Source organism: Gallinula chloropus (assembly GCF_964237585.1).
Source record: "Gallinula chloropus genome assembly, chromosome: 15".
NCBI lineage: Eukaryota > Metazoa > Chordata > Aves > Gruiformes > Rallidae > Gallinula > Gallinula chloropus.
Window position 1 is genome coordinate 17340074 of NC_140100.1, and position 26675 is coordinate 17366748.

General features: G+C 60.8%; 1 protein-coding gene across 5 annotated transcripts; it reads left to right on the forward strand.

The window, feature by feature from the left end:
* The first annotated feature begins 1113 nt into the window (after positions 1–1113).
* Positions 1114–26675, forward strand: SRL (sarcalumenin). 5 transcript variants are annotated; one of them, XM_084271330.1, is made up of 8 exons: positions 1114–1284; positions 10156–11550; positions 13161–13259; positions 14061–14156; positions 18263–18298; positions 23183–23299; positions 23946–24179; positions 24928–26675. In XM_084271330.1, the coding sequence occupies exons 1-8, from the start codon at positions 1224–1226 to the stop codon at positions 25737–25739; spliced, it is 2850 nt and encodes a 949-aa protein (XP_084127456.1). In that variant the 5' UTR covers positions 1114–1223; the 3' UTR covers positions 25740–26675. The 5 variants fall into 5 exon arrangements, with proteins under 5 accessions (XP_084127456.1, XP_084127457.1, XP_084127458.1 ...); XM_084271331.1 differs by having other exon boundaries at positions 13164–13259; XM_084271332.1 differs by lacking the exon at positions 18263–18298.

The window sequence follows — 26675 nt, forward strand, 5'->3', positions numbered from 1 at the left end:
GAGCAGCTGGCCTATATTTAAAAGCTCAGCCCTGCCAGAGGTGCCAGCGCATGCTATGAGTGTGTCAGGACTCAGCTCCCCACTCTGGTTGGGGGGCTGGCTCTGGGGTTGGGCTTAGTGAGGCTGGGGGAGGGGGAGATGGTGGCAGGCTCTGGGTCCTCTGTGCCCTGGGGATGGCACCTGTGGTGCCACAGGAATGGGGGTGTTGCCGTGGCTTGGGGGCAGCACTTGTTTTTTCCCATGACTCTGTGGGCCTGCTGACTTCCCAAATGGTGCTGCTGAGGTGAGGACACCCATCTCTCTCTCCATGGCTTTTTGGGGGACACCTATCTTTCCCCACACCATCCCCCATGGCTGTGGGTCTCCCTTTCCTCCCTCACACAGCATGACCCCCCCACACTGCCCAGCTGCCATTGCTCCCTCCCCACCACACCATCTCAGGGTGGGGGCTCCCCCTCCTCCCAATCTTTGGTGGGGGGGAACCAGGCTTGGGGGAAGGGGGGCTGTTTCTTTTCATCCCAGTTTGGTCCCTTCCCCAAGAAAAAGCTGGGTCATGGTCCCCCAAAAGCAGTTCCTCCAGTGATGGAGCCCAGGATCTACTCTACCCCAGCCCAGCTTTGGGACAGCACTGGGTGGCTGTCCCCTGCAAGTGAGGGTGGCAGGAGCTTGTGACCCTGCTGCTAGCCCCATGCCATGTTGGTGTGATGATGGGGACACCCCCAGGGTGGAGGGGGTATGTCCCCTTGACCTGGAGCTGGAGACCTGTGATGGCTCAAGGGGGCCCTAAACCAGCCCAGGTCAAAGTGCCTGGGGCACCTGCCTCTGGGGCTGGGCAGGGGCCTCTGTGGTGCCACAGAGCTCAGCTCTGCCCCTCCCTGAAACCCTGCTCCAGCCCAAAAGGGGCTGCAGGAGCTCGGGGCAGCCCAAGGAGACCCGCTGCCCCATGCCAGTGGGATGCCGCTATGGGGACAGTGACCCTGTGTGGGCAGTGCCACCCCAGGGACCCTGTGCCAGGAGGTGTCCTGTGCCACCACGTCCCTGCCCTGAGCCTTTCCCGGCGCTGCCGCCGTGCCCCGTTCCCCATCCCCAGGGCCCCCTGGGAGCGGATGAAGGGTGGCGGCAGCATCTGTGCTGGCCGTGGCGGCAGCTGCCTGCCCTGCCCCGCGCCCGCTGCCGCCGTATAAATAGAGGCAGCGAGCGGCAGGGAGCTCCTGGCAGCCACCATGAAGGGCCTCAACCTGCTCTGCTGCTGCGTGGCCTCGCTCCTGCTCCTCGGCACCGCAGGTAGGGCTGCGTGACAGGCTGCGGGGCCCTGTGGGGCTGTGGGTGCCCATGGGGCTGTGGGTGCCCATGGAGCTGCGGGACGCCCATGGGGCTGTGGGTGCTCATAGGGGCTGTGGGTGCCTGTGGGGCTGCGGGACACCCACGGAGCTGTGGGTGCCCATGGGGCTGCGGGTGCTCACAGGGGCTGTGGGTGCCTGTAGGGCTGTGGGTGCCCACGGGGCTGTGGGTGCCCATGGAGCTGCGGGACACCCACGGAGCTGTGGGTGCTCATAGGGGCTGTGGGTGCCTGTGGGGCTGTGGGTGCCCACGGAGCTGTGGGTGCTCACAGGGGCTGTGGGCGCCGGTGAGCCCAGCCTGCACCCCAGGGTTGGGTGGGTGCCAGGAGCTGCATGGGGTGGCAGGGGTATGGCTGTCCGGGCTGACCTGCTGCTCTGCTGGGTCACCCCAAAATGTTCAGGGAAACATGGGGGGGGGATGTGGCCAGGAGGGGCTGGAGTGGGGGCCCACAGGCTGGGCACGGGGGCTGTGCTGCCACCAATGTGCCCAACATTAGTGTCACCCATGGGTGCTGATGTGTCTTGGTTTTGGGCTGCAGGGACTTGGAGGGGGCTGCTTGGGGCACCCCATAGCCAGAGCAGGATGGGTGGACTGTTCACCCTGGGGGGGGGGTGTCTTTCTCCCACCCAAGGACCTGCCAAGCAAGACAGAGCTTTGGGTGACCCCCAGACCCCCTTCCCTGAGCTGTCCCATCCCTGCTGAGCACCCCTGTCCCTGGCTGGGCGTCCCTTGGGGCCGTGTGGCGGGGCGGCATCGCCGGTACCCTTGCTTGCCCTTGAGTTAATTTGGGCTGGTTCTCTGCCTGGCTGGGCTCCGATGGCCGCGCTGCTGGGGGGGGGTGGGGGTGGGGGGGTGGCTAAGTATGGAAACAGCCGTGTAAGGGGACACTGTGCTCCCTGCAGCCGTCCTGGCTCCCCCGGCCCTGCGCCGTCGCGGCCCCGCGCGCGGGCACCCGCAGCTGCCGCCTTCCAGCACCCGGCACCCCCGGCCCTGCCGAGTTTTGGCCTTTTAAGGGCATCTCGGACCATTCTTGGGAATAAAAGGGGGTCAGGGTCAGCCACGCACCCCACCAGTGGTGGGGTGACCTCCGCCGGGCTGCAGCTCCACTCTGGGGATGGGGGGGGGTGTGGAAAGGTCCTCTACAGGCATGGCCGATGGCTGGTGCCACCCCAGGCTGGGCTTCTCATCACCACCAGGGTGGGTGATGACCAGCACAGCTCTTGGTTGTGCCCAGGCTGGTGCAGGGGCTGGTGCAGCCTGAGCTGTGGCAGACAGCGAGGCAGCGGCCTGGGCTACGCCGTGGGGCCAGGCACGGTGTTGGGCACTGTATCCCCAGCACCCTGCTCTGCCTGGCACTGGGACCACCAGTCTCAGAGGAGGCTCTGGGGATGGGTCTGCAGCCCCCAAGCCTGCTCTGAGGGGCAGTTGGGGCCCCCTGAGGCCCCACCACCCTTGGCATCTCCTGCTTGGGGGTATCTGGTAGTTCACCCCAGTCCTGTAGCTTTGGGAAAAGATGGAAGCAATGGCCCATCTGCTGCCCAGGGCTCTGCTCTGCAGGGCTGGTGGCTTTGCACTGGCAGTCTGGTTTTGCTTTTGGCACCCAGCCTGGCTCTCAGACTTGGGCTCCTTTGGGGTTCAGGAGATACCTTGGGGGAGAGGGGGGTGTGTGTTCCCATTTTGGGGTCTTGTCTTCCCATTTAACCTGCCAAGGAGACGGTGCCAGTAAGGAACTGTGAGCTTCACTGGTGCAGTGTGAAGGGTGTGATCCTCAGGGTTTGGGTAGGGATGGCTCCTCCAGTGTGCGGGGGCATGGCCTGGTTAACCACCCCGACCTCCATCTCAGCACAAAGCAGGGGGGACTCTGGAGTGAAGCTGCTCTTTTCTGTGGGCAGTGGCAGGGTGTGGAAGTGAAGGGTCACTGCTGCATGTGGCAGAGCAGGGACAGGTGGAGTTTGGTAGAGCCTGGCCAGGTTTCAGGCTGTGGTGTCCCTCCAAAGAGGTCTGTGCAAAGCTGGTCCCCCTCCTCCTGCTGTGATACCCCTGGCTGGGGGAAACAGTCAGGTCCCCAGGGGTCCTCACAGCTGGCTGTGAGGGTGCAGAGTCCCCTGGAACCCTGGCTGAGGCGCTGTCCTCTGCCATGCACCATAGCACCGGGACACACTGCCAGGGCATGGCAGATCCGGTGGCACCAGGGGACCCTGCTGGGTTCAGCACCCACTGCAGGACTGGGTGATGGCTCAGGGCGAGGGTGCTCCCCTGCTGCTCCATCCCTGCTCCTGCCTGGGAAAAGGGCTCCTTCTCCCTGTCTTCACACCTCGGGCAGAGCCCAGCCATCCCTTCCAGGCTGGGCAGCCATGGCAAGTCCCTGCAGCCACTGGGAATGGGCCAGGGGGATGCTGGCAGGGCAGTGCCCAGCTGCTGTGCTCAGCAGCATCACCCTGAGGAGCCCTTGGTGCCCCCAGTCCTCATGAGGTTGAGTGGGAGGGCTCTGCCAGGCTGTGCCATCACCACCTCCAAGGTGGGTGAGGAGTCAGAATCCCAGACTGGTTTGGGTTGGAAGGGACCTTGAGGATCATCCAGTGCCCCCCTTGCTATGGGCAGGGACACCCCACCAGCCCAGGGTGCCCAAAGCCCCATCCAACCCGGCCTTGAACCCTGCCAGGGATCCAGGGGCAGCCCCAGCTTCTCTGGGCACCCTGTGCCAGGGCCTCCCCCCTCCCCAGGAAGGATTTCTGCCCCCAGCCCCTCTCCAGCTGCCCTCCTGCAGCTGAAGGCCGCTCCCTGGGCCTGGCCCTCCCTGCCCTGGGCACCAGCCCCTCTCCAGATCTGGAGCCCTTCAGGGGACTGGAAGGGGCTTGGAGGTCCCCCCCACAGCCTTCTCAAGTCGAGGAAAGTCTTGGCACACTGGTATCCTCCTGCAGCAAGGGCAGAGGGCACTGTGAGGCTGGCAGACTCCTGGTGACAGTCAATGCAGGCCACCGTCCCCAGGACGCCTCATCCTGCTTCAGCCTGGGAGGTGTCACCTTGGGATGGGCTCCATCACCATGTCTCCATCATAGGTGGTTCCTATCACCCAGGATGTGTCAGCTCAGGGTGGGATCCACCTCCTAGGATAGATCATCCTTGGTGTGAGTTCCACTGTCTGGGTTGTGTCACTTCATGTGACATCACCCACGGGTGAGCTCCACTTCTTCCAGTCCTGACTTCCCCACCCCAATCTTCACAGGGTAACGAGCTTCTCTAGAAGTGGAGGACCTGTGTCCAGTGACACCCCCCTCCCCTCCAGCCCCTCATCCCCCAGCATCAACACAATCACAGGCACCACTAGCCTTGGATATCACAGCCACAATGAGGCTTGGTGTGCCACAGCCACCCATAGCCCTTGGTCATCATATACATCCCTGGCACCTTGTCTGGAGGAGATCCCGGTCCCCATGGGTGCCCCACCTCTCCCAAAGTGCTGGCTGAGCAAAGCCAGGCAGATGCTGGGCAGGTTGGCTGGGTGGTGACAGTCTCTCCCACCAACCATCCGCGGCCCAATGTGTAGGTGACAGCCAGGACACCTCGCTCAGGAACAGCCCTGGTGGCACTGGGGTACCAGCGGGTCCCCAGGGGATGGTGTGGGGCTGCACTGTGCCCAGGGATAACGCTGGGTGTACTGTGTCCCCACGTCCCCGCCGTGTGCCCGCTCCCTGACCCGCCAGCCCCACGCAGGCGTCAGGTCCCTGCACTGGAGCACGGGCACCGAAACCCCAGCCCAGCCGGGTGCGGGGTGACCGAGTTGCTGACAGACCCGCCCACTGCCCGGGCGCTGCAGGGATGGCAGCAGTGCTGGGGCCTGGCAGGGCCCTGAGCAGCTATTTTTGGCCCCTGGGGACATTTCCCTCGTAAGCGATAGCCCGAGCGAGCCGGAGAGCTCGTGTGCCGGCGGGGGCTGCCGGAGGGGCTGGGGAGACTCTGGCCGGGCTCCCCGAGCCAGGCTGGGCCATTGGCAGCAGTAGTGCAGCCCCAGTGCCAGGCCCGGCCCTGCCCGCCGCCCCCTCGCCATGGGGAAGGACTCAGGGCCACACAGGCCTGTCCTGGGGTGATGGCCAAGCTGGAATCATAGAATCCCAGACTGGGCTGGGTTGGGAGGGACCCCAAGGATCACAGAGCTCCAACCCCTCTGCCACAGGCAGGGACACCAACCTCCAGGCCTGGAGCTACACAAGGTTGCCCAGGGCCCCATCCAACCTGGCCTTGAACACCTCCAGGGATGGGGCACCCACCCCCTCTCTGGGCCTGTTCCAGCCCCTCACCACTCTCTCTGCAAAGAACTTCCCCCAATATCTCATCTAACCCTTCCTTCCCCATCCCCAGGGCTGAGTACCGCTGTTTGCCATGGCCAGGCAGCATCTCTGCCTGAATCTGCCCAAGGGTTTGAGGATCTTGTGGGACAACAGATCATCAGGCATTAAAATCCAGGTGGACAAGTCCAAGGGCTGTCCTGTCTCGGTGACTTTTTATTGTGAAGGACTCCCTTTGAGTGTGTGCAGGATGTACCTTGGGCCTCCCAGGGAAGCCCTGGGGTGGGTTGGTAAAGCCTCCCATGGTGGGAGGGCTGGGGACAGGACCAGCATGACCTCACAGGAGTTCCTCCTCTGGAGAAAGGCTCCTCCAGCCCCAGCCACCGCACAGTGCTTCCCTCTGGTCCTTCAGCACCCCCTGGGGCTGCAGAGCCCAGGGAGGTGCTCCTGGACGTACAGCGTGACATCTGCTCACTTACAGACCCAGATCTCCCCAGATGAGGTGTCGTGGCTGCTTTCTCTTCTGCCTCCCTGATCTTCACAGCTTCTGCAAGGCAGGACTTCACGTTTTCTTCCAGATCTTTAGGGGGTGGGCACCCTGTGGGGACACAGTCAAACAAACACCCTGCAGAAGTGATTCCCCATTTCCATCTCCGTATCTAGAAAGCTCTGAGCCTGGTTCTACTCCCTTTGGTGCGTCCTGGTGGGGTTTCTTCACCCTTTCTTAATCACAACATCATGCAGCTCTAGAGGACTACTTTTAGAGATCAAATGCCTTTATTTTCATTTTCAACTGAACTTAAAATCTCCTTCACAAATGAGGTCAAGTTAGTCTGGCAGAGCTGTTCCCTATGCCCCTGCTGGGTTCTGCATTAAAAAAAAAGGGAAAGTATTTGTTTTTTGTTGGTGCCTTGGGATGGAGAAGCCTCTGGGATAGGATGCTGTGGCTGGGCATCCCATCCCAGAGTGCATGAGGGGCTGGAGAGCCAAGTCCATCTTTGGCCACCTTCATGCTTGTGTCCTCTGGGCTTCTTGGTGAGGGTGTTTGCCTGGCCAGTTCCAAACTGGTTGCTGGAGCTGGGCTCCCAGCTGCGCTGGCATCTGATGTGCTTGGCATGGGAGCTGCTGAAGGGTAATAAAACCCTGGGCACTTCCTTCAGGGCTGGGCTGCGGCACTGGGCTCTGCCGGGATGGCGCAGAGTGGGAAACCGAGGCATGGGAAGAGAGGGGAGGAGATGCCATCCTCTGCTCTTCTTTGGCTGTGTGCCCAGGGGTGTGCTACAAGGCTGGGGCATCCAGGCCTGAGTCCAGGTGAGGGGCATGGTCCCTGCTTTGCACTTCCCTGGCCCTGCCTCCCGCCTGGGAAGGGCTGCTGGTTGCAGAAAGGCCAGGCTTGTCAGGCTCATGGGGCTAATTGGCTCTGATTTACTTTTTCCAGCAGTCAGGTTGCTGGCCAGCAGCAGCAGGGAGCATCACAATCCCCTGGGGTCCATCCCAGCAGACCCCCACGGGGCAGCTGACAGCCAGTGTGCCGGGGCAGCAGCTCCTTTGAGTCCAGCCACTTTCTGTGTAGTTTTTAAAGGGTTTTGTCGGAGCAGAGCTCAGCCTTCAGGCTTTGTTCAGCTGTGCCTTTCCCCCGAAGGCAAGAAGCAGTTTTGGGGTGCAAGGTCCCCCCCCAAACCCCACTGGGATCACAAGGGGAGGGCAGGACTTGCAGGAGCCGGGGGATAATTTGTCTGGGTGCTGTGGGGGCTGGGATCCCAGCAGGGGAAAAGGGTGTGCAAAAAGCCAGCCCCGGGTGTGGGGCTCCTATTTCTGCTGGAGGGGGAGAGCGTCCCTCCCAGGGCCACCTGTGCCCATCCGTCCCTCCCAGCCAGCCCGCGCTCCTCGGGGACTGTCCCTCCTGCAGCACCCATTGCAGTGCCACTGCTGCTCCATACAGCAGGGATGGAGGGGACAGGGCAGCAGGGTGACATTCACCCCTTGGGAGCCATCCCCATGGGCCCCACAGGCAGCAGATCTGTGGCAGCCTGAGCCAAGAACCCTCTGGGAGGTCAGGTCCTGGAGGGGAGCAGGGCGAGGGCTCCTCTCTGACGCCACCCAGCACATTGCAGGGTGCGAACAAGGGGAGCCCGGGTGTCACTTTACAACGTGGCTGTCCCCATTCCCTCTGGGAGCCCACGGGGACCTGCAGGACCAGCCCCAGGTGTGGCCATCACCCTTGGCCGGCAGCGGGCGCGGGGCTGGGGCCAGCGGCTGAGGGGGCCGGTGCTTCCCCATCCGCACCCCCTGCCGAGCTGCTCCTCCTCATCCCCCCGTACAGTTGCTGGGCTGTATTTTTAGCCTCTGGTGGATGTGCAGAGGGTGTTAAGCCCGTAACCTTCGGCCCATTTCGCTGCTCATCGGCTGGCCATCTGCAGATCAGCACAATTTGCCTTGCGATGGATTTGGAGACCATGTAGGGAGAATAGGAGGGAGAAGGAGGTGGGAAGGGGAGAGGAACTTTATATAAGACCTTGAAGGTCAGAGGAAATAAAGCCCGTGAGCAGCACACCAGCAGGAACATCCCAGACAGATTGCCTGGGGGACATTTCCCTTCTCCCACTGGAGAGGGCTCATGGTGCGTGCTGGGGTAGGCATTAAGCCCAGCTGTGGTGGGTGACAGCCCCTCTGTGCCCCTGCATTGGGTCAGAGGGGACACACAGATCCCAGACAAAGGCCCTGAGATGCACAGGGTCTCGTCTGCTCCCCCACACCTGCCTTGACCCTCCCCAAACACCCGCCTGAGGGGCCACACTCCTCTCCCAGCCCTCTGGGTTACCAGCTGTTTTGAGGCCAAGATGAGCATATCCATGACCCCATCCGCCAAGGGGACCCTCAGCAGATCCAGGATGGTCTCTAGGTCACCAGGGCTGGGAAGGGACATGCTGGCCCCCAGCCACCTGGGGCTTTGCAGCTCAGATGTAGCATGTTCCCCTTCAAGCAGCTCCTGAGGGGTCCCAGGGGAAGGTGACCCAAAGGAAAGGGGTGCTCCAAGTTGGAGGGAGGCGGGTGGAAGCTGCCCGTGACCTGTATCTCTCCAGCTGGAAGCTGAACAGGGAGCCTGGAGGCACCTGTGAGCCCTGTGCCAGCACAGGACGGAGGAGGTCGGCGAGGGCAAAGCAAGGGTGACCCATGCATCCGGTTTCGGCAGGGCCAGGGGCCGCAGCAGCAGCGGCAGCTCCGCTGTGCCAGGCTGCACACGAGAGCAACTGGAAACCCTGGCAGAGTGAGGTGCAGCCCATCCCTCCCAGCCGCCTGCCGCTGGCACGGCTCGGCCCCCGGCTGCCTGAACCCCAGCTAACAGCACCGCCGGTCCCGGCGCAGAGAGAGGTGCCACCGCCTGCCCGGCATCCCAACTGGCTCAGGGGGCCTGGGGCTGGCACCACGCTGACCCTGGCTCAGCCACCCAGCGCCGTGGCTTTGCCAAGCTGGTGGGGCACTGGCAATGCTCTGTAGGACACAGTGGCCCCCACGGCATGGCCGCAGTGCAGGAGCTGAAGGAGAGGGCCGGCTGCCATCGGTGCCCGGAGCTGCCCGCTCTTCTCCCCGCAGCCTGGGTGGAGGTGGCAGTATTTTTCCTGGTTGGCATCTGTTTGCCAGCTGGAGTACAAAGGAATTATTTCCCTCTGAAACGCTCCCCTGGTATGCAGGCATTAGACGTTTCGGAGGATTATTTAGCCCAGCAGCAACTGTTTGTAACGGAGACACATATAGCTGGGGAGCTTTTATTTTTGGCACCCGTTGACTAATGGTAAATTGCAGTTGGAGGCCTATGGAAAATACGGATGGCTTCTCCCAGGCTCCAGGACAAACTCATTGTGTCCCCGCCAGCCGCACAGCGCGGCAAATGCTTTCCTGGTGAAGGGATGCTCACAATAAATAGCTCCTGAGCCCTGCTGCTGTGGCCTGTGGAGAGGAGAGGCTCTGGGCTGAGACAGGGCTCTGTGCTGAGACAGGGCTCTGGGCTGAGACAAGGCTCTGTGCTGACACAGGGCTCTGTGCCAGGAGCCCCTCTCGCCCCTTCCTCACCCCTCGCCCAGCCACCGCTGGTGTGACGCTCTCCCGATGCAGGGCTGGGGAAGAGCCCTTTTCACCTGCCAAGTACCCACAGCCCCTCAAGCTATGCTTTTTGTCAATCTTCCCCCCCTCCCCCCATTTTTTAGGGCTGCTTTGCTGCCTTCCTGCAGTGCTTCCGAGCGAGGGGCAGCCAGCGCCAGCGCAGCCATAGGGCCCCCTGCTAGCATCAGCTTTGCCCCCCACCCCCACCCCGAACACATCTTTGCACCCAGCTTCTTGCAACAGGGACACAAAACTGAGCTGGAACTAGAGAAGATTTAGGAAAGAGTTTAAACTTCTTGTTAACAGCTCCAAATCCTCCCTCAAGGCCCTCCCCCCCCCAATCCGTGCTGATGGGGGGGGCTGATGGGTGCCCCAGTAGCCACGTGCCGGCGCGGGTAAGACTGACTGAGCTGTTCTCATCGTTTAGAGCCGCACGCCCCCGGCACGGACCATGTCGGCGGTGCTGCCGAAAGCCCCTTGCCAGCCACAGAGCCCAGGCTGGAGGAGAAGGCAGCCAACAGCAGCCCTGAGGAAGACCAAGATGCCGGCCCTCCCAACGTGTCCTTGCCCAGCACCACTGAGGAGGGACATAGAGAGGGGGAGGAAGAGCCAGCGGGTGGCCTGAGGCCCTTGGGGCCAGGGGATGGCCGTCCAGAGGAGACTACCATGGAGAAGGGCCAGGAAAGGCGCAGGGAGGACAACACGTTGGGCACCCCTGAGGCAGCACGCTACGAAGGGAACCGAGGGTCTGGCAAACAAGACAGCTCCCAGGCCAGAGAGGATGAGGGGCCCAGCACTGAGACAGGAGCCTCTGAAGAGCAAGAGCAGCCTGGGGAAGAGAAAATGGAGAAGCCAAGAGCAGTGTTGGATCCTGAGGAGGGAGAGGAAGGGGGTGAGCAGAGCTCAGAGGAAGATGGTGAGCAGGGGGAATCTGAGGAAGATGGAGGTGAGGAAGAGTCTGAGGAAGAGTCTAAGGAGGAAGAGTCTAAGGAGGAGGAAGAGTCTAAGGAGGAGGAAGAGTCTAAAGAAGATGGTGCTGGGCCAGTGGAGCCAGAGAATGGAGCTGAAGGGAGTGACAAGGAAGCGGCTGGTGCTTCTGGCAAAAATGGCCATGGCAAACCAGCAGCTGCCAGCAAGGGAGAAGCCAGGGATGGCCCTACCAGCTGCCATGACCCTCCCTGTGGTGACACATTGGAAGACCCACCAGCAGCAGAAGACTCTCCAGCAGTGGTGGAAGACCCACCAGTCACAGAAGACCCTCCAGCAACAGAAGACCCTCCAGCAGTGGTGGAAGACCCACCAGTCACAGAAGACCCTCCAGCAGTGGTGGAAGACCCTCTGGCAGTGGTGGAAGACCCACCAGCAACACAAGACCCTCCAGCAGTGGTGGAAGACCCTCTGGCAGTGGTGGAAGACCCACCAGCAACACAAGACCCTCTGGCAGTGGTGGAAGACCCACCAGCAACACAAGACCCTCCAACAGTGGTGGAAGACCCACCAGCAACACAAGACCCTCCAACAGTGGTGGAAGACCCACGAGCAACACAAGACCCTCCAACAGTGGTGGAAGACCCTCGGGCAGTGGTGGAAGACCCACCAGCAACAGAAGACCCTCCAGCAGTGGTGGAAGACCCACCAGCAACAGAAGACCCTCCAGCAGTGGTGGAAGACCCACCAGCAACAGAAGACCCTCCAGCAGTGGTGGAAGACCCACCAGCAACACAAGACTCCCCTGCAGACAAGCCATCACTGGAAGAAACAGAGCACCCAGTGGGCCCCAGCTCCCACCCAGCTGCCCCCAAGCTCCACCACAGACAGATAGGTTGGAGTCTTGTCTTGTCAGTGTGCTGTAGCAGCGAGAGTGACCTGCTATCAACCCCCGGCGGAGCTGAGCTTGGCACCTTAAACCGCGCCTAGTGCATGGCCCTGTCCTAACGCTTGTGTTTGCCATGCCTGCCCCTAACCCTGCACGGCTGGGCCAGCTGCAGGCATCGAAGGCAGCACAGGAGCCTGCAGACACCTGCGATGCAGACATCCATTGCAGCAGTACCAAAGCTGGATGGCACCTCCTATGCTGCACTCTAAGCCCATGATTTCTCCTCTGGGCTGTGGATATGGATAAGATTTTTAACACCCCTTTCAGCAAGCATAGACCTCTTAAAGGCTCTTTATCCTCCACCCTCAGAGCCCTCCAGACCCCCAGCTTTCCTAGCGTGAGGGCAGGATGCTGCCTGAGCTGGTGGGTCTCTTGTCCACCTGCCCACGCCTCGTAGGGAAGGTGTGAAGAGCTAATTCAGACCAGTGAGTTGCCAGAGCACCAGCTCGGGTTGTGTTTGGTCAGTGAAAGGCCAGCTAAGGAAAAGAGATGCCCCCCACCATGGTTTCCTAGAAATGCTTGTGGATTTTGGCCCATGGGTTGGGCAGCAACCTTTGGACCCAGCTGAGTTTTTCTACTTTCGTTTGTTATGTCCCAGCTCAGAAGGTTCCCATTTGTGCTGAAAGGGAAACCTGGTTTGGTCTCTGTGGCTTTACTTGGCAAGTCAAAAACTCTTCCTCAGCCTAAAACTTGGTAGATACTAAACACAGCCCCACAGTTTGGCAGTGCCCCACTTGGCCCAGGCAACAGCCAAAAATCTTGACCACAGCTATCCCCAGAGCTGTCCCTGAACCTCCACTAAAGCCCAGCCCAGCTCCCGATACCAAAAAGCACCTGGAGCTTCATGGGGCCAGCACCTCCATGGCAAGGACACTTCTGTCTCCCATTTCAGGGCCATCAGGGTGCCTGCCCCAGGTGAAGGCACATATCTCATGCTCCCCAGGCCTGGCACAGAGCTATGGGGTCCCCAGGGCCACCCTAATGCAGGGCCCCAGCTTGATATGGGGGCAGAGGTGGGAAGAGCCCACTGCAACAGCAAGGTAGGCAGGACGGGTCAGGCTGGCCGGTCTCTCAAGAGCCAGTTCCAGCCCATCCTCATGTCTGGCTCAGCGTGTAACTTTGTGGACGGCAGAGGGACAGGGCAGAGCATGCCTGCAGCCCAGGATTAGCCCTCAGGAGCTGCAGCTGCCAGGGAAAGCGCGGGAGCAGGCAGGGGCCCCCCGGGGCAGCAGGTGCCGCGGGTGCTGCACTACAGCCTGGCCCCGGAGCCCCTTCCAGGCACGTCCTTTGCATTCATCCCCCGCTCTCGCTGCCTCTGGGCAGACCCGGCGTGTCTCCTCGGAGCCGAGCAGTTGCCCACAGCGCTTCCCCAGCAGCCTTCGCAATAGAGAAGCCGCTCTGTGCGCCAAAGGCAGCAGCAGGTGCCCAGGCAGACTCCAGCTCCACGGGCTGGGGGGTATGTGCCACCCCCTGCCCTCCCCTGGCAATAGCCTGTGTGAGCTCCTGCATGGAGTCCCCAGCTCGGGGGTAACGGGTCTCCTTGCCTCTTTCCCCAGAAGAGGTTGAAGATGCCAGCGAGCCCACCAAGCGTGACCGGTCCCACTTGGAGAACACCCTGAAGCTGAATGAGGACAAACCTGCTGATGACTTCTCAGGTGAGGTGGCACCCAGCTGTGCATGCCCTGCGCCCCTGGGCCAGGCAATCCCTGCAGGACAGGCTCCTCACCACTCTGCTGCACCCAGAGCCTGGACAGAGGGGATTTCCCTTCCCTAGAGCATCTTGGTTTCAACCTTCCCTCCTGTGGGCACAGCGACACCACATCTTCAATACACAGCTCTTTTGCTGCTCTGGGGTTAACACACTGTGGGTATTTTAGAGACAGCCCCAAGGGTGTACAAGAACGAGGAGGGCAGAGAAGCTGGAACATGCAGGCAGTACATCAGCCCAATCCAGCTGTGCTGCTGCCCAGAGGAACCCAGGGTGACTGGTAGTAAGCTTGGATTTGTATTCCCATTATTTCTGGGGTGTTGCTGTCACAAGGCTTCCTGCTGCTGGAGGAGAAAGAACCAGTTAAAAGCTGCTGTGGTAAAAGCTCCTTCTTTTTTCTAGCCAGGAGCTATGGGGCTGTGCCATAGGTCCCTGGCACCATGGTGGAGGGCTTTTGGGATCATGAGTGCTGAGTGCTAAACAGCATTAACGAGAGGTGTTCCTTCCATCAGCTGCTGGCATGTGCAAGACCGGCAGCAGATGGGGACAGTGCCCAGCAGGAAACCTCAGTGGGGAGGGGCATCAAAATGTGTGACTGGGATCTGCTTGGCCAAGGGTCTGACTGCCAGCCAAGTGCCTGAGTCACCCTCCAGATCTGCAGGGAATGCCTAGCAGCTCAGCCAGGAGGGACTGAACCAGGCCGGTGTGCTTTGCCTCTCACCCACCTGCATATGCTTCTACCCCCCAGGAGTCCTGCAGCGGCTGAGGAAGATCTACCACTCCTCCATCAAGCCCCTGGAGCACTCCTACAGATACAACGAGCTGAGGCAGCACGAGATCACAGGTAACACGGGGTGTGCGGCGCCATCAGGTCACTGGGCTGCAGATAACAGCAGGGAGGGCGGCTCATGGAAAGGCTCCCATAGTTTGTCTTCCTTTGCAGCTTCCCAGGAAGGCCATGAACACGCTGGGCTTAGAGGACATGCCCTGGTGAACCCAGCGGCAGGCATTCCTGCATCTGCCTCAGCCCATCTGCTGTCAGGACCATCTGTGTAGGCTGAGCATTGACCTCTGCCTGCTTTGGGTCCTCCACCTGCTCAGTATCAATGCCCCGTCCCCGTGCCAAGCAGAGATCACAGCCTGGTGAAGCAGGCTTGGCAAGGAAGCTCAGAACCTCTCAAGGCTGGGGATGAGCTTCCAGGGGGTGACTGGAGCTGGCATCCTTCCTGCCCAGTATGGGATGCAGCCATGTGGGCAGGTTGTCCCTCAAGCTCAGCAGCCTTTGCTCAGCCCAGGAATTAGCGTTTCCACCCCGCAGCAGTTACAGACACAGGGAATCAGGTCCCCATGGCCACAGACAGTGGGGTGTGCTGGGCCCCACTCATACACATGTCCCTGCAGAAGAAGAAAGCACAGCACTGGCCCCAAGATCCTCAAACTACATGTCCCACATGACACAAGCAGCTTCATTTTCCAATCACAGATGCCCCAAGTCTGGTAACTCTCCTATGAGCCCCTACTCCTGCCCCAAGTCAGGCCCAGATGCCCCTGTGCTTGTCTGGGCAGCCAGGGGATGCCTGAGTCCCTGCTGCCCGTGTCCCAGGGCTGCACGCCCACAGCAGCCTTCTGCCAGCATCCCTCCTCATCCTGAAGTTCTGTCTCCCTCCCCAGGTTTCCAGCCTGTCCTTCCTCATGGTGAGACAGGACCTACACCCCCTCATAGATCTTCTTCTTACAGCTGGACTCTGCTCCACCAGCACATGGGCCTCACAGCCATTTAGGCAGCCCCCTGGGACACAACCCCTTTGAGCAGAAGCCCTGCTTTACAGGCACCCCCAATGCAGCCCAAACTCAACTCCTAAATCAGCGCTGGACACTTTTGTGAGCAGGCTTTGATGTCTCCACACCCAACCAGCCCATCACCAGCTCAGAGGCAGAGAGGACCCATGGGAACAGAGCTGTGGAGTCCTCATCATCAGCTCAGGTCCTGTCCCATCAGGGGACAGAGCACCCTGGACATCATCCAGCACCCAGAGGGAGCCTGGAGGGGAGTTTGTAGGTCTCTTAAAAGATGAGCTGTGCCCAGCTACCTCCTGCAGCTAGTTCTGTGTCGCTGCCTGTGCCTCGCTCTGCGCTGCTTGCCAGCAGCTGGGGACCACGATCCGCTTTGCCACACGGGATGCTGACTGGGGATGTCACAGCACCACACTGTGCTGCAGCCAGCCCTGCAGCCCAGCACCCCACAGCCATGCAGCCAGCACAGCTACGTACCTGGGAAAGGGGCAAGGGGAGCTGTAGGGTGGTCAGCACCACAGTGTGCATCCCCACGGTCTCTCCGGCGGTGGCACCGCGCGGAGGGACAGCCCAGCCCTGCCCTGCCCTGCCCCAGCTGCCTCCAGCCAGCAGCTCACACGCTCAGCAACACCTCTGCAAGCTGCTCTGGTGGCAGCACAAGCGCCCGTGTTTGCTGTCAGCTCAACCTGGGGGACACTGGGGGTCTCAGGGGCAGCCGGTGGGCTCCCAGCCTCTAATCCTTGCTTTGCTGTTCACTGCCAGAGGACGCTGCCCCCAGCCCCAGGGCACAATCTGTTGCCTTGCTCAGGACACCCCACACCCAAGCAGCCACCTCCCTGCTCCCTATTTTGGGGGTGAAAACACATGTTTCTCAGGCCCTTGTTGGCTTCCTCCCTCCCAGATCCCAAGGAAACCACCAACCCTCATGTTTTCCCAAGGCCCCTCTGCCAGCACCGCAGATATGATCCCATATTCTCCAGCCCCACCTTCCAGACCATGGGAGAGCACACAATGCTGGGCTGCTGCAGCCATCCCAGCCAGGAGAAGCCCTGCCTGTACTCCCAGCAGAGACACAGCTCCTGGCACCAAAAGTCTTGAGACCCACTGACGCCCCAACCATACCCTAGGCACATACAACTCACCCTGGAGAGCTGAAGCCCAGCAGTATGCTTTTAATACCCACAGATCCAGCTTGTTCCAATCCCTAATTAGCAGTGTAATCAGAGAAACCTGCAAATTAGTTAGAGGGTTGGCCTAGGGAACCCCCTCCACTTCACAAGGTGGGGTTTTGGGAGCCTTATCAGCCGCTTCCTCTGCATCGTGGCCGTGCCCTGAGTGGGCTCATCACATCAGGATGCCCCTGGGGAGCCAGGAGATGCCCCCAGGCTCCCTCCTGGTGCCCACCCCCATGGCAGGGGGAGGCTGGAGGGCGCAGAGCTGCCAGCTCAGCTGCCTGGGAGGAGCGGGACAGCTGGGAGAGTGGCGGGGCAGGCCTGTCATGGAATATGTGTGACCTTTGGAGCTGTAAGCCAATATGGAGGGGTGCTGCTGCGAGCACCTTCGCCCCTCCATTACAGGGCAGCCCTCCATTTTGTCTCCTTCCCACCCATTCCGCTTCTGTGCCCCAGGCAGTGTAATCCAAGGAGCCCCCTGCTCCCTGCAGCTTACGAGCACACGTGTGTGGATGATGTCCTGGGGGAGCTGTGACTCTCACTGCCAGCCTAAGACTCTGAATTGCTGGGGTACAGCCACGAATCCTAGAATCACCGAATTCCAGACTGGTCTGGGTTGGAAGGGACCCCAAGGATCACAGAGCTCCAACCCCCCTGCCATAGGCAGGGACACCAACCTCCAGGCCTGGAGCTACACAAGGTTGCCCAGGGCCCCAGCCAACCTGGCCTTGAACACCCCCAGGGACGGGGCATCCACCCCCTCTCTGGGCAGCCTGTTCCAGCCCCTCACCACTCTCTCTGGAAAGAACTTCCCCCTAATATCTCATCTAATCGTTCCCTCCTTCAGCTTCACTCCATCCCCCTTGTCCTGCCATTATCTACCCTTTGAACAAGCTGATTCCCTCCTGTTCCTCTGCTCCCTTCAGGGACTGGAAGGCTGCAATGAGGTCCCCCCACAGCCTTCTCTTCTCCAGGCTGACCCAGCCCAGTTCCCTCAGCCTCTCTCCATAGGGGAGCTGCTCCAGCCCTCTCATCATCTTCTTGGCTCCTCTGACCCCTCTCCAGCAGTCCCACATCTCTCTTGTACTGGGGCCCCAGCTCTGGACACAGGACTCCAGCTGGGGCCCCACAGGGACAGAGCAGAGAGGGACAATCCCCTCCCTGTCCCTGCTGCCACCCCTCTGCTGATAGAACCCAGGATCCCATCGCCCTTCCCAGCTGCCAGAGCCACTGCTGGCTCATGTGGAGTATCTCATCCCTCATGACACCCAGGTCCTTCTCAGCAGGGCTGCTCTCTGCACCCCTCACCCTCTGCTGCAGCAGGTTTAAGCTCAGCAGGTGCCATCTCCTTTTCCCTGCCACCCTCCCGCCTCTCTCTGCCGTCCCGCCCCATGCTGTGCACCCTGGGCTGGGTCTGCCTGCATGCTCTGCCCCTCGCTCAGCGCCGAGGGACCATCCCCATCCGGTGATGGGAAGCTTGCTGTGAAGCCATGCCATTTCATGGTGCATGCTGGTGGCCTTAATTACTGTCTATGTGCCAATTAGCAAGTGTCCCTGTAGAGGGAATGACCTCCCAGCTGCCACCCTCGGGCTGCATACGGGTGGCCGTGCTACAGGGGCGCTCAGTGCTGGGTGCAGTCCCAGCCACGGCTTGTCGGGCTCTGTTTCTGGGTGAAGGCACTAACTGCTGAGCAGGGCAGGAGGTTTGGGGTGCTGTCTCAGGTGTGTCCCAGCCCCTTTCCTGGGGCTGCCCCGCGCCACAGCCCCGGTTTAGCGCTTGTCCCGGTAGCTGCAGGTCTCATTGCTCACAGACTGCAACTCCTTCTCTCCCGCTGGGAACGCGGCCAGCCGCTGGCTTTGCCCACCCTGGAGAAGGCCAGGTTCAGTCTTCAGCTCCCTCCTCGGCATGGGCCAGACCCGGGCAGCCCCATCCCTCCTTGGACTCACGGTACCTTTTCTCTTTCCCCGTGTCCCCCGCTAACAGCTTACCCCGGACGCACCCTGGGCTCCTCGGCCACAGGTTGGTACCGCTGCCTGCTCCCCGCATGCTGCCAGCGCTGCCTAAGCCCTTCCCTGCCCACCCGCCCCAACCAGCCCGCGCTTCCCGGGCGCCGAGCAGACCCCGGCGATCGGCCTGCTGCAGCGCAGCCCAGAGCTGGTGTCACCAGCCCTACCAGAGCTCAGCACGTGTGTCACTGCACTGGCTGTCCCAGCCCTGACTCTGCATCCCCGCCTCACCCAGGCTCTGACACTTTTCCCTCCTGGGCTCAAGAGGTTGCTTGCTGCTCCAGTGATGTTTCCCAGGCAGTTGTGGTGGGGCCACGGGGCAATCTCCTGCCCGCAGCACGAACCGGAGAGGCCCAGCAGACAGCCCACCCTGCCAGGGAGCTCTGCCCACCCTTCACCCTCCTCTGTGGGGAAACTTCCCTGAACACCCACCCCTGTTCACCCCAGGCTGGAGCTTAAGCCGATGAGCTTGCAGCAGCTGTCCCACAGGCTGGTCCCCGTGCGATGGCCTCAGCCGCATCACAAGCCAGAGCTGGCTCCTCTCCTGCCTATCCTGCCAGGTGACCCCCGAGAAGCAGGAGACAGGAGATGGGCCAGGAAGTGCCAGCCAACACCCAGCCCCTCCCTGGTGCTGGGGCCATGGGGACAACGTCCCTGCTGCGACACAAGGCAGGGAAATCCCATCTTCTGGCCCTCATGCCCAACCCACAGCCCCCGCTGCCCGATCCCGCCACCACGAGCTCCTCCACACCCCGGTCCCGGATGCAGCTGGAGCCCTACCAGTGCCTGGAAGGCCCCTGACTTGCTGTTGTGCCAGCCTGCCAGCAGCAGAGAGGGTGGTAGAGATATATATATAGCCTATTTCACTAGCTGCCTTCTCTGCATCTCTAGCTACAGGCGCACACACGTGTGCTGCTTGTGTGGGCAGTGCGACGTGGGCGGGCTGCAGCCACACAGGGCCTGTCCCTCTGTCTGCAGGCACTTGTGCTGGGTGGACTGTTGTGGCTTTTCACAAGCAAACCAGTCGCCCTCCAAGGGCTGTTGAGCAGCACATCCATGTAGAAGGCAGAGTGGCTGGAGATGTTTGGGGTACAGGGCTGGGATGGCAGTGTGGCTGATGCAGGGATGGCATCCCTGGTGTTTTAACCTCCCTGGGTGGTTTGAGGACAGAGCAAGACCTTTGTGCCAGTGGCTCAGTCTGAACCAGGAGAAGGAGGAGGTTTTGCTGTGTCCTTCACTTTGCCTGGCATCCTCAGGACAGGCGTGTAACATCAGGGGGTGGGGTGTGAGCTGACACCAGGCACTTCTGCTGGCTTTGAGGACAAGGAGGGATAAGACCAAGGTTAATCTCAGTCCTAGAGCAGCAGTGCTCCCACCCAAGGGCAGCCTGGCATTGCAAGCAATGAGGAAAAAACCTCCCAGAAAGCCACAGTTCAGGGAAAAACCCAAACTATTTGGGCATCCAAATTTCTCCTACCCCCAGAGCTGAACAGCTGGAGAGAAATACAGACTCTGCAGCTGGCAGGACCTTCCTGGCCTTGTCTGCCCAGCAGATCTCTGGATCACAACACACTCGGCACCCCACAAACCCAGCACCCTAGAGAAGCTGTCTTTGAAGCTGCTGTGTTTTAAGCAGGAGCACAGACGAAGGGGTGCAAGGTTTGGGGACCCCTCCGTTCGCAGGCAGGGCCCGATGGCGCCCCAGCACGCGGCTGCTTCTGCAGATGCTGTCAGGATGTGTCCGGTGCTTTGGCAGAGGGATGGGAGCAGAGGCAGGGCGGGCTGGGAGCGAGCAGCCACAGGGTGGCTGGAGAGAGCCGCGGTGATGGAGCCGCCGCCATCCCTCCCCTCCCGCCGCGAGGACTGGCTCTTGTCCCTGGGCTGGACCATCGAGGGGACCCAAATCGGTGGTAGACACACACAGCAGGGAGATGCGGTGGTAGCAGATGCCAGGCCAGCACCCTCCCCGGTGGGAGGTGGTCTCTGCTCCTCCAGCCCCCGGACAGCAGCAGAGAGGAGCCACTCATGGCCTCGCATCCTCCCGGGTGCCGCTACCCAGGGAGCCACAAGGACCCTGTGGCTGGCGCTGCCTGCAAAGCCCATGGGCTCCAGCTCCCCGTTCCCAAAGTAGGGGGTAGGGATGGGCTCGACAAGCCATGGGTGCCCAGGCTGGGGTCTGCCTGCTCTGCTGCAGGGGCACACGGCTGCCGTGTTCACACAGCCACGCCTGGCCAGCAACGCCTTATGGCAGAGCACATGGGGATCCGCCCCAAACCTCTGGCACAACATCACAGGGCAGGATGGTGATGGTGATGATGATAAGAGCAATAATAATAATCTGAAACCAAATGAAAGCCGGCGAGTGAACAGAGCAGGAGCGATGGAGTGGCGCAGGGGAATGATTAATAACCGAGGCTGAGGTTTCAACATTTGTTTTTGTCCCGAGTGAGAAGAAAACTTTGGGTCTGCAGAGCTCCCGGGCAGGGAGCAGGCAGCGGGCAGGGAGCAGGCAGCAGGGAGCAGGCAGTGGGCAGGGAGCGGGCAGGGAGCAGGCAGAGAGCAGGCAGTGGGCAGGGAGCGGGCAGCAGGCAGGGAGCGGGCAGCGGGCAGGGAGCAGGTAGCGGGCAGGGAGCAGGCAGCAGGGAGCAGGCAGTGGGCAGGGAGCAGGCAGGGAGCAGGCAGTGGGCAGGGAGCAGGCAGCGGGCAGGGAGCAGTCAGGGAACAGGCAGGGAGCGGGCAGGGAGCAGGCAGCAGGCAGGGAGCAGGCAGAGGGCAGGGAGCAGGCAGAGAGCAGGCAGTGGGCAGGGAGCGGGCAGGGAGCAGGCAGCAGGCAGGGAGCGGGCAGGGAGCAGGCAGAGAGCAGGCAGTGGGCAGGGAGCGGGCAGGGAGCAGGCAGCAGGCAGGGAGCAGGCAGTGGGCAGGGAGCAGGCAGTAGGCAGGGAGCAGGCAGAGGGCAGAGAGCGGGCAGGGGGCAGGGAGCGGGCAGGGAGCGGGCAGGGAGCAGGCAGCAGGCAGGGAGCAGGCAGGGAGCAGGCAGGGAGCAGGGAGCAGGCAGTGGGCAGGGAGCAGGCAGCGGGCTGGGCTGTCCCCCGGTTTGGATGTGGCTTCTCTGCTTTGGGGTCAGGGTTGGGCTGCAAGGATGGAGCTGTACCCCATGGAGAGATGTCCCCAGCCCACTCCCTTCCCCAGCAGGGACACGGTAGCCCTGCAATGGGCAGATGCCGGCAGGAGCAGGCTGGTATGCCCTGCCCAACTCCTGCAGCCATGGTGGGATGGGTTTGGTGTGGAGCCCCCACGCAGTGCCCCCAGAACCCTCGAGAGCTGGAGCTCGGCACTGGATGGGCTTTGCAGCTTCCCTGCCTCGGGAACAGAGGAAAGCTGCTGGCTCCTGTGTGGGCAGCAGCCATGGGGTCTCCCAGCCACCACAGGGAAAACAGCTTTGCCTTTGGAGTGAGGCCAAAGGGACAGTGCTGAGGGCAAGTGCGGGTCCTGCACCAGCACCTCCTCACTCTGGGCCATGGGGGAAGGTTCAGCTCTGGCTGAGGGACAGCAGCTCCCAGCTACTGTGGTGGCATCCAGCCCTTGCCCTGGCTGAGACCTTCTCCTGTCCTGAGTGCAGGAGGGGATGGGGGGAAATGCACAAGCCTGTGCCTCATAGGATGGGGGCAAGCGAGCCCCTGCTGCTTGCCCAGCTGAGCAGACATGTGGGTTGCACTGGGTTGATGCTGTGGCAGGGTGGCTGCAGCTTGCTCTGCTGGCTGATACCTCCCACCATGGCTTTCCCAGCACCATCTCCTGCCTGGGTTCATCTGGCTACATCAATGCTCTTACTGAAGGGGAAGGTTCTGACTAACGGGAACTCGCTCATCCAGCTTTTACTTCCATTCCAGCCTGACTTGGTCTCCTGGCTGTCCTGGGCATGGCTTAGGGGCTGGCACGGGTCAGGGGCTCCTCTGGCTCTGCCGCCGGCCTGTGCAGTGGCTTCAGGGCTGGGGGTTGAGCAGTGTGGGCACAGCCTGACTGCCTGAGTCCCGTGCGAGCAGGGATTGCTCCTGGGGCAGTGGCTGCCTGTGTCCAGGGACCTCTCAGCTCCCAGAGTGACTGAGTGGCATCAGGACATGTCCTTACAGGCCGTCACCAGCCTCTTGGAGCCCCTTAGCAAACTCTGGGACTTGGAGAGTGGGGGTGCAGGGTGGGGACAGCGGTTCATTCTCCTCCTGCCTTTCCCCAAGCCAAAACCGGAGTGGTTTGCCCAGCCTGCCTGCCCAGTGCTGGGCTGGAGCCTTGCACCCAGCCCACACACTGGCAGGGACCCTCTGCCTGTCCAGAGGGCTGGGACCCACATCTCGGGGGCAGCTCTTTGTGAGGGTATGGTGGAAATGTGATGCAGGTAGCCAGCCCATGCACTTACCAAGCACCCTACCACAGCATTGCTCCTTAAACCACCCCACCCCCCCTTTGCACGAGGCATTCGCCTGGCTGCGGCACGGCCACCTCCTCCGCATGGCGCGTGCTTTGCAGCGGCTGCCTTCAAACACCACTCCCCTCTGCAGCCAGCCCCAGACTCACTTTGGCTAAACCAGAACTGAGCTGAGATTGAAAAGACCTTCCAAGCCCTCCCTGCAGTCTAAGAAAGGTCAAACCTCAGAGAAGGTCAGACAAAGTTTGGCGAGGAGGGGGGGTCTCCCGCAGAGCATGGTGACACCCCGCAGACACCGGGCCCATGGCTGGGCCGTGCCTTGGCTCGCGAATGGCTGGCAGCCCCAGGAGGGTGGCTGTTCCCCTGGCAGCGCCGCCGTGCCGCTCGGATGGGATGCTCGTTACAGTCGGGAGTTAATGGTGTGGCGGCGACGGCTATTGTTCCTTCACTTCCTCTTGTTATTTCCCCTCTCTGCAGATGGGGAGATCACTTCCAAGCCAATGGTGCTATTCCTGGGACCGTGGAGCGTCGGCAAATCCTCCATGATAAACTACCTCCTCGGGCTGGATGACACTCCCTACCAGCTCTACACAGGTACCACGCTTGCTCCCTCTCTGCCGGGCCAAGGGCGTGCTGGTACCTGCCTGTCTGCATCCCTGTGATCTCCCCCTCCCTCTTACAGCAGGGAGGTTGTGATCTGGTTTCCCACCACGGCCTGGGGCCTGCCCACGGTCCCCGGGGAGCAGGAGGGCATCTCGCCACCCAGCATCCCCATCCTGCAGTGCAGGGCTCACCGCCCCTGACCCTGACCGCGAGAGCAGCGGTCACATCACAAGCACAGCTCACCTCGTCTTCTCCCCTTCCCTCCTCGTGTGCAGCCAACTGATTCACCCTCCCATGGGAAAACCCATTCCCCTTCTGCCCTCCCTGCTCCCATGGGTGCCACCTTGCAGCCGAGGGCGGACATCCACAGCAATGAGGACTCCTGGGAGGTGGTTGTCTGGGACACCTTGTGCAGCCAGGCCACCTCCAGAACAACCCAACCTGCAGAAAACAGCCCCACTGGTATTTTCTCAAGAGGCTTGGTGAGAATTTCACGGCCCTGCTGCTTGCGTTCCCCCAGCATCTCTTGGCAAGTGAGCGATGCTCCCAAGCTCTCCAGCTAGTCCCAGGCCAGCCCCAGCACGTCCCTTGTCCGACATGGATTTCACATCTCGTTGCTCCTCTTGTTGCTGGGCAGGGGCAGAACCCACCACCTCCGAATTCACTGTCATCATGCACGGCCCCAAGCTGAAGACCATCGAGGGCATCGTGATGGCTGCTGACAGCGCTCGCTCCTTCTCGCCCCTGGAGAAGTTTGGGCAGAACTTCTTGGAGAAGCTGATAGGGATCGAGGTGCCCCACAAGCTGCTGGAGCGAGTCACCTTCGTGGACACGCCAGGCATCATTGAGAACCGCAAGCAGCAAGAACGAGGTAGGGGGTTACTGGGTTCACCTGAGGAACTCCAGAAAAGATGCTGTAGCGATGTGAGATGACAAGGATGGCTGGGACGCAACGGGCAAGAGCCTTGGCTGCAACAGGGGTCTCTCCCTGGAGGGGATGGTGACATTTGTCTGTCCACGGCCACAGCAGCTGGGGCCTGGGGAACATCCTGGCTGTCACCAGCCAGAGCAGCCATTCCTGCTGCTTGGAGATGTGATGGCCAGGCATTTTGGTGAGGTGTTTGCTGGGGACTCCTCAGGGTGTGGGTTCTCTGCCCCACTCAGTGTTTAACACCTCATATCTCGCCCTCAGAGCCTGGCTTTGCCCAGGGCTGGTGCCCAGAGAGGCACCATCCCCACAGCACAAGGGATGCCAGGACAGGTTAGCAGGGCTTCTTGCCCTACTGGGTGCCCACTGAGGAAAGCAATGATGCAGATGATACCTGCTTATGGGAGCAGCAGGAATGTGTGGCCTGCAGCAGGGAGAAGCTTTGGAGGTGAGGTTGAGGGAGACAGGCCCAGACACAGGGATGGGTTTTCACACTGAGAAACTCCAAAGTGTTTTTAGCAGGTGAGAAACAGGTTTTGGGCTGCATGGGAAGTCCACCAGGCCTCACACCCTGTCCAACCCAGACAGGGGGTGATGCACGGCAGGCTCAAGGTGTATCTATCCTTTGACCTGGAGGGGCTCATCCTGCACTGGCCATTTCTGCTGGATTTCTCTCTTTCCTTTCCCCAAGGTTACCCGTTCAACGACGTGTGCCAGTGGTTCATCGACAGGGCCGACCTCATCTTCGTCGTCTTTGACCCTACGAAGCTGGACGTGGGCTTGGAGCTGGAGATGTTGTTCCGACAGCTGAAGGGCCGCGAGTCTCAGATCCGAATCATCTTGAACAAAGCTGACAGCCTGGCTACCCAGGAGCTGATGAGAGTCTACGGCGCCCTATTCTGGAGCCTCGCTCCTCTCATCAACGTCACGGAGCCGCCCAGGGTGTACGTTAGCTCCTTCTGGCCCCATGAGTACCATCCGGACACCCACAAGGACCTGTTCCTCAAAGAAGAGATATCGCTGCTGGAAGATCTCAACCAGGTGATTGAGAACAGGATGGAAAATAAGATCGCCTTCATACGCCAGCACGCCATCCGGGTGCGCATCCACGCCCTTTTGGTCGATCGCTATCTACAGACCTACAAGGACAAAATGACCTTCTTTAGCGATGGGGAACTGGTGTTCAGGGACATTGTGGAAGATCCTGACAAGTTCTTTATCTTTAAGTCCATTCTGGCAAAGACCAATGTCAGCAAATTTGACCTCCCCAACCGCGAGGCTTACAAGGACTTCTTTGGCATCAACCCCATCACCAGCTTTAAGCTGCTGTCTCAGCAGTGTTCCTACATGGGAGGGTGTTTCCTAGAGAAGATCGAGAAGGCCATCACCCGCGAGCTTCCCGATCTCTTGGGAAGCATTGGCCTGGGGAAGAAGCCCAACGTTCTCTCCTGCGACATCACCGGCTGTGGCGAGACCCCAAAGAATCGCTACAAGAAGCCCTAAGGTGTTCTGTAACACAACCGTCCACGTGTTCCTACTGGTGAATGAGCTTATGTCTTATGTGTCCAAGAAGCCGTGGTTTGTTAACCCTTTGAGCACCACGCTGGCAAAGGCTACGGTACGATGAGGACTTTGAGTCATTGGCATGGATGGCAGGGGAAGATGGGTGGGCATGAGAAAGAGAATAAAAACTGTGAATTCCTGACATTTTATCTTTGTTCTTTTGAGTAGAAGGCAATGTTTAAGCTGTAAGTATGAGCAATGCACGGTGAGCTAGAACTGTAGCTGCTTTTTCACTGGTGCCAAGAGTGCGTTGAAGAGGAATTTCAACCTCTGCAGCCCCGAAGCCGTCAGGGAGCGAGGAGGAGGGCACGGCGTGAGAGCGCGGGGGAGAGCGGTGACACACTAACCCGGGAGCTCCGTGGGCAAGGAAAGAGAGGCCAGGTCCCAGCTGTTGTTTTCAGGCACAAACATCCTACAAATCTCTGCGAATATCGATCTTGTTTTTCCCTCTGAGACTTTTAGGGGGCCCCGTGAGTTCTCCTTTCGCATAAGACCCGAGTTGAACGTCTCTGTCCTTGGCCAGGGTGTTGGCCTTAAGAAGGGACTTTTGCAGGGACGTTTGTAGCTGCAGACAGGTAGCTGTGATGGGATTGGCAAGCCTGTGTCAGAAGAAGTACTGGGCTGGAGAGGAGCTGCCAGCACTGGCTGAGCTGTGCTGGAGGAGGAGGGCCAGCACCTCAAACCACAGTCCCATGAGGAGCCACCAGCAGGTTTTCCTCTCTCTGTGCCACCACAGGGATGAGGCACTGGGTGCCTGCGTGTGCCATCAACCCCAAGAACCCACGCTGGCAAGTCAGCCAGGCTTGGAGGGTTAAGGGCTTGGCAGTTTGACCTTGTCCAATCTGTGTGACAGTGTTTTCTCAGTCACATCCCTGT

Bases quoted from the DNA above. Each gene is read 5' to 3' on its own strand.
- SRL (XM_084271330.1), top strand. From the start codon at position 1,224: ATGAAGGGCCTCAACCTGCTCTGCTGCTGCGTGGCCTCGCTCCTGCTC. The intron at 18,299-23,182 runs GTTGGTACCGCT...CCCTCTCTGCAG, and splicing joins CCTGGGCTCCTCGGCCACAG to ATGGGGAGATCACTTCCAAG. The intron at 23,300-23,945 runs GTACCACGCTTG...GTTGCTGGGCAG, and splicing joins TCCCTACCAGCTCTACACAG to GGGCAGAACCCACCACCTCC.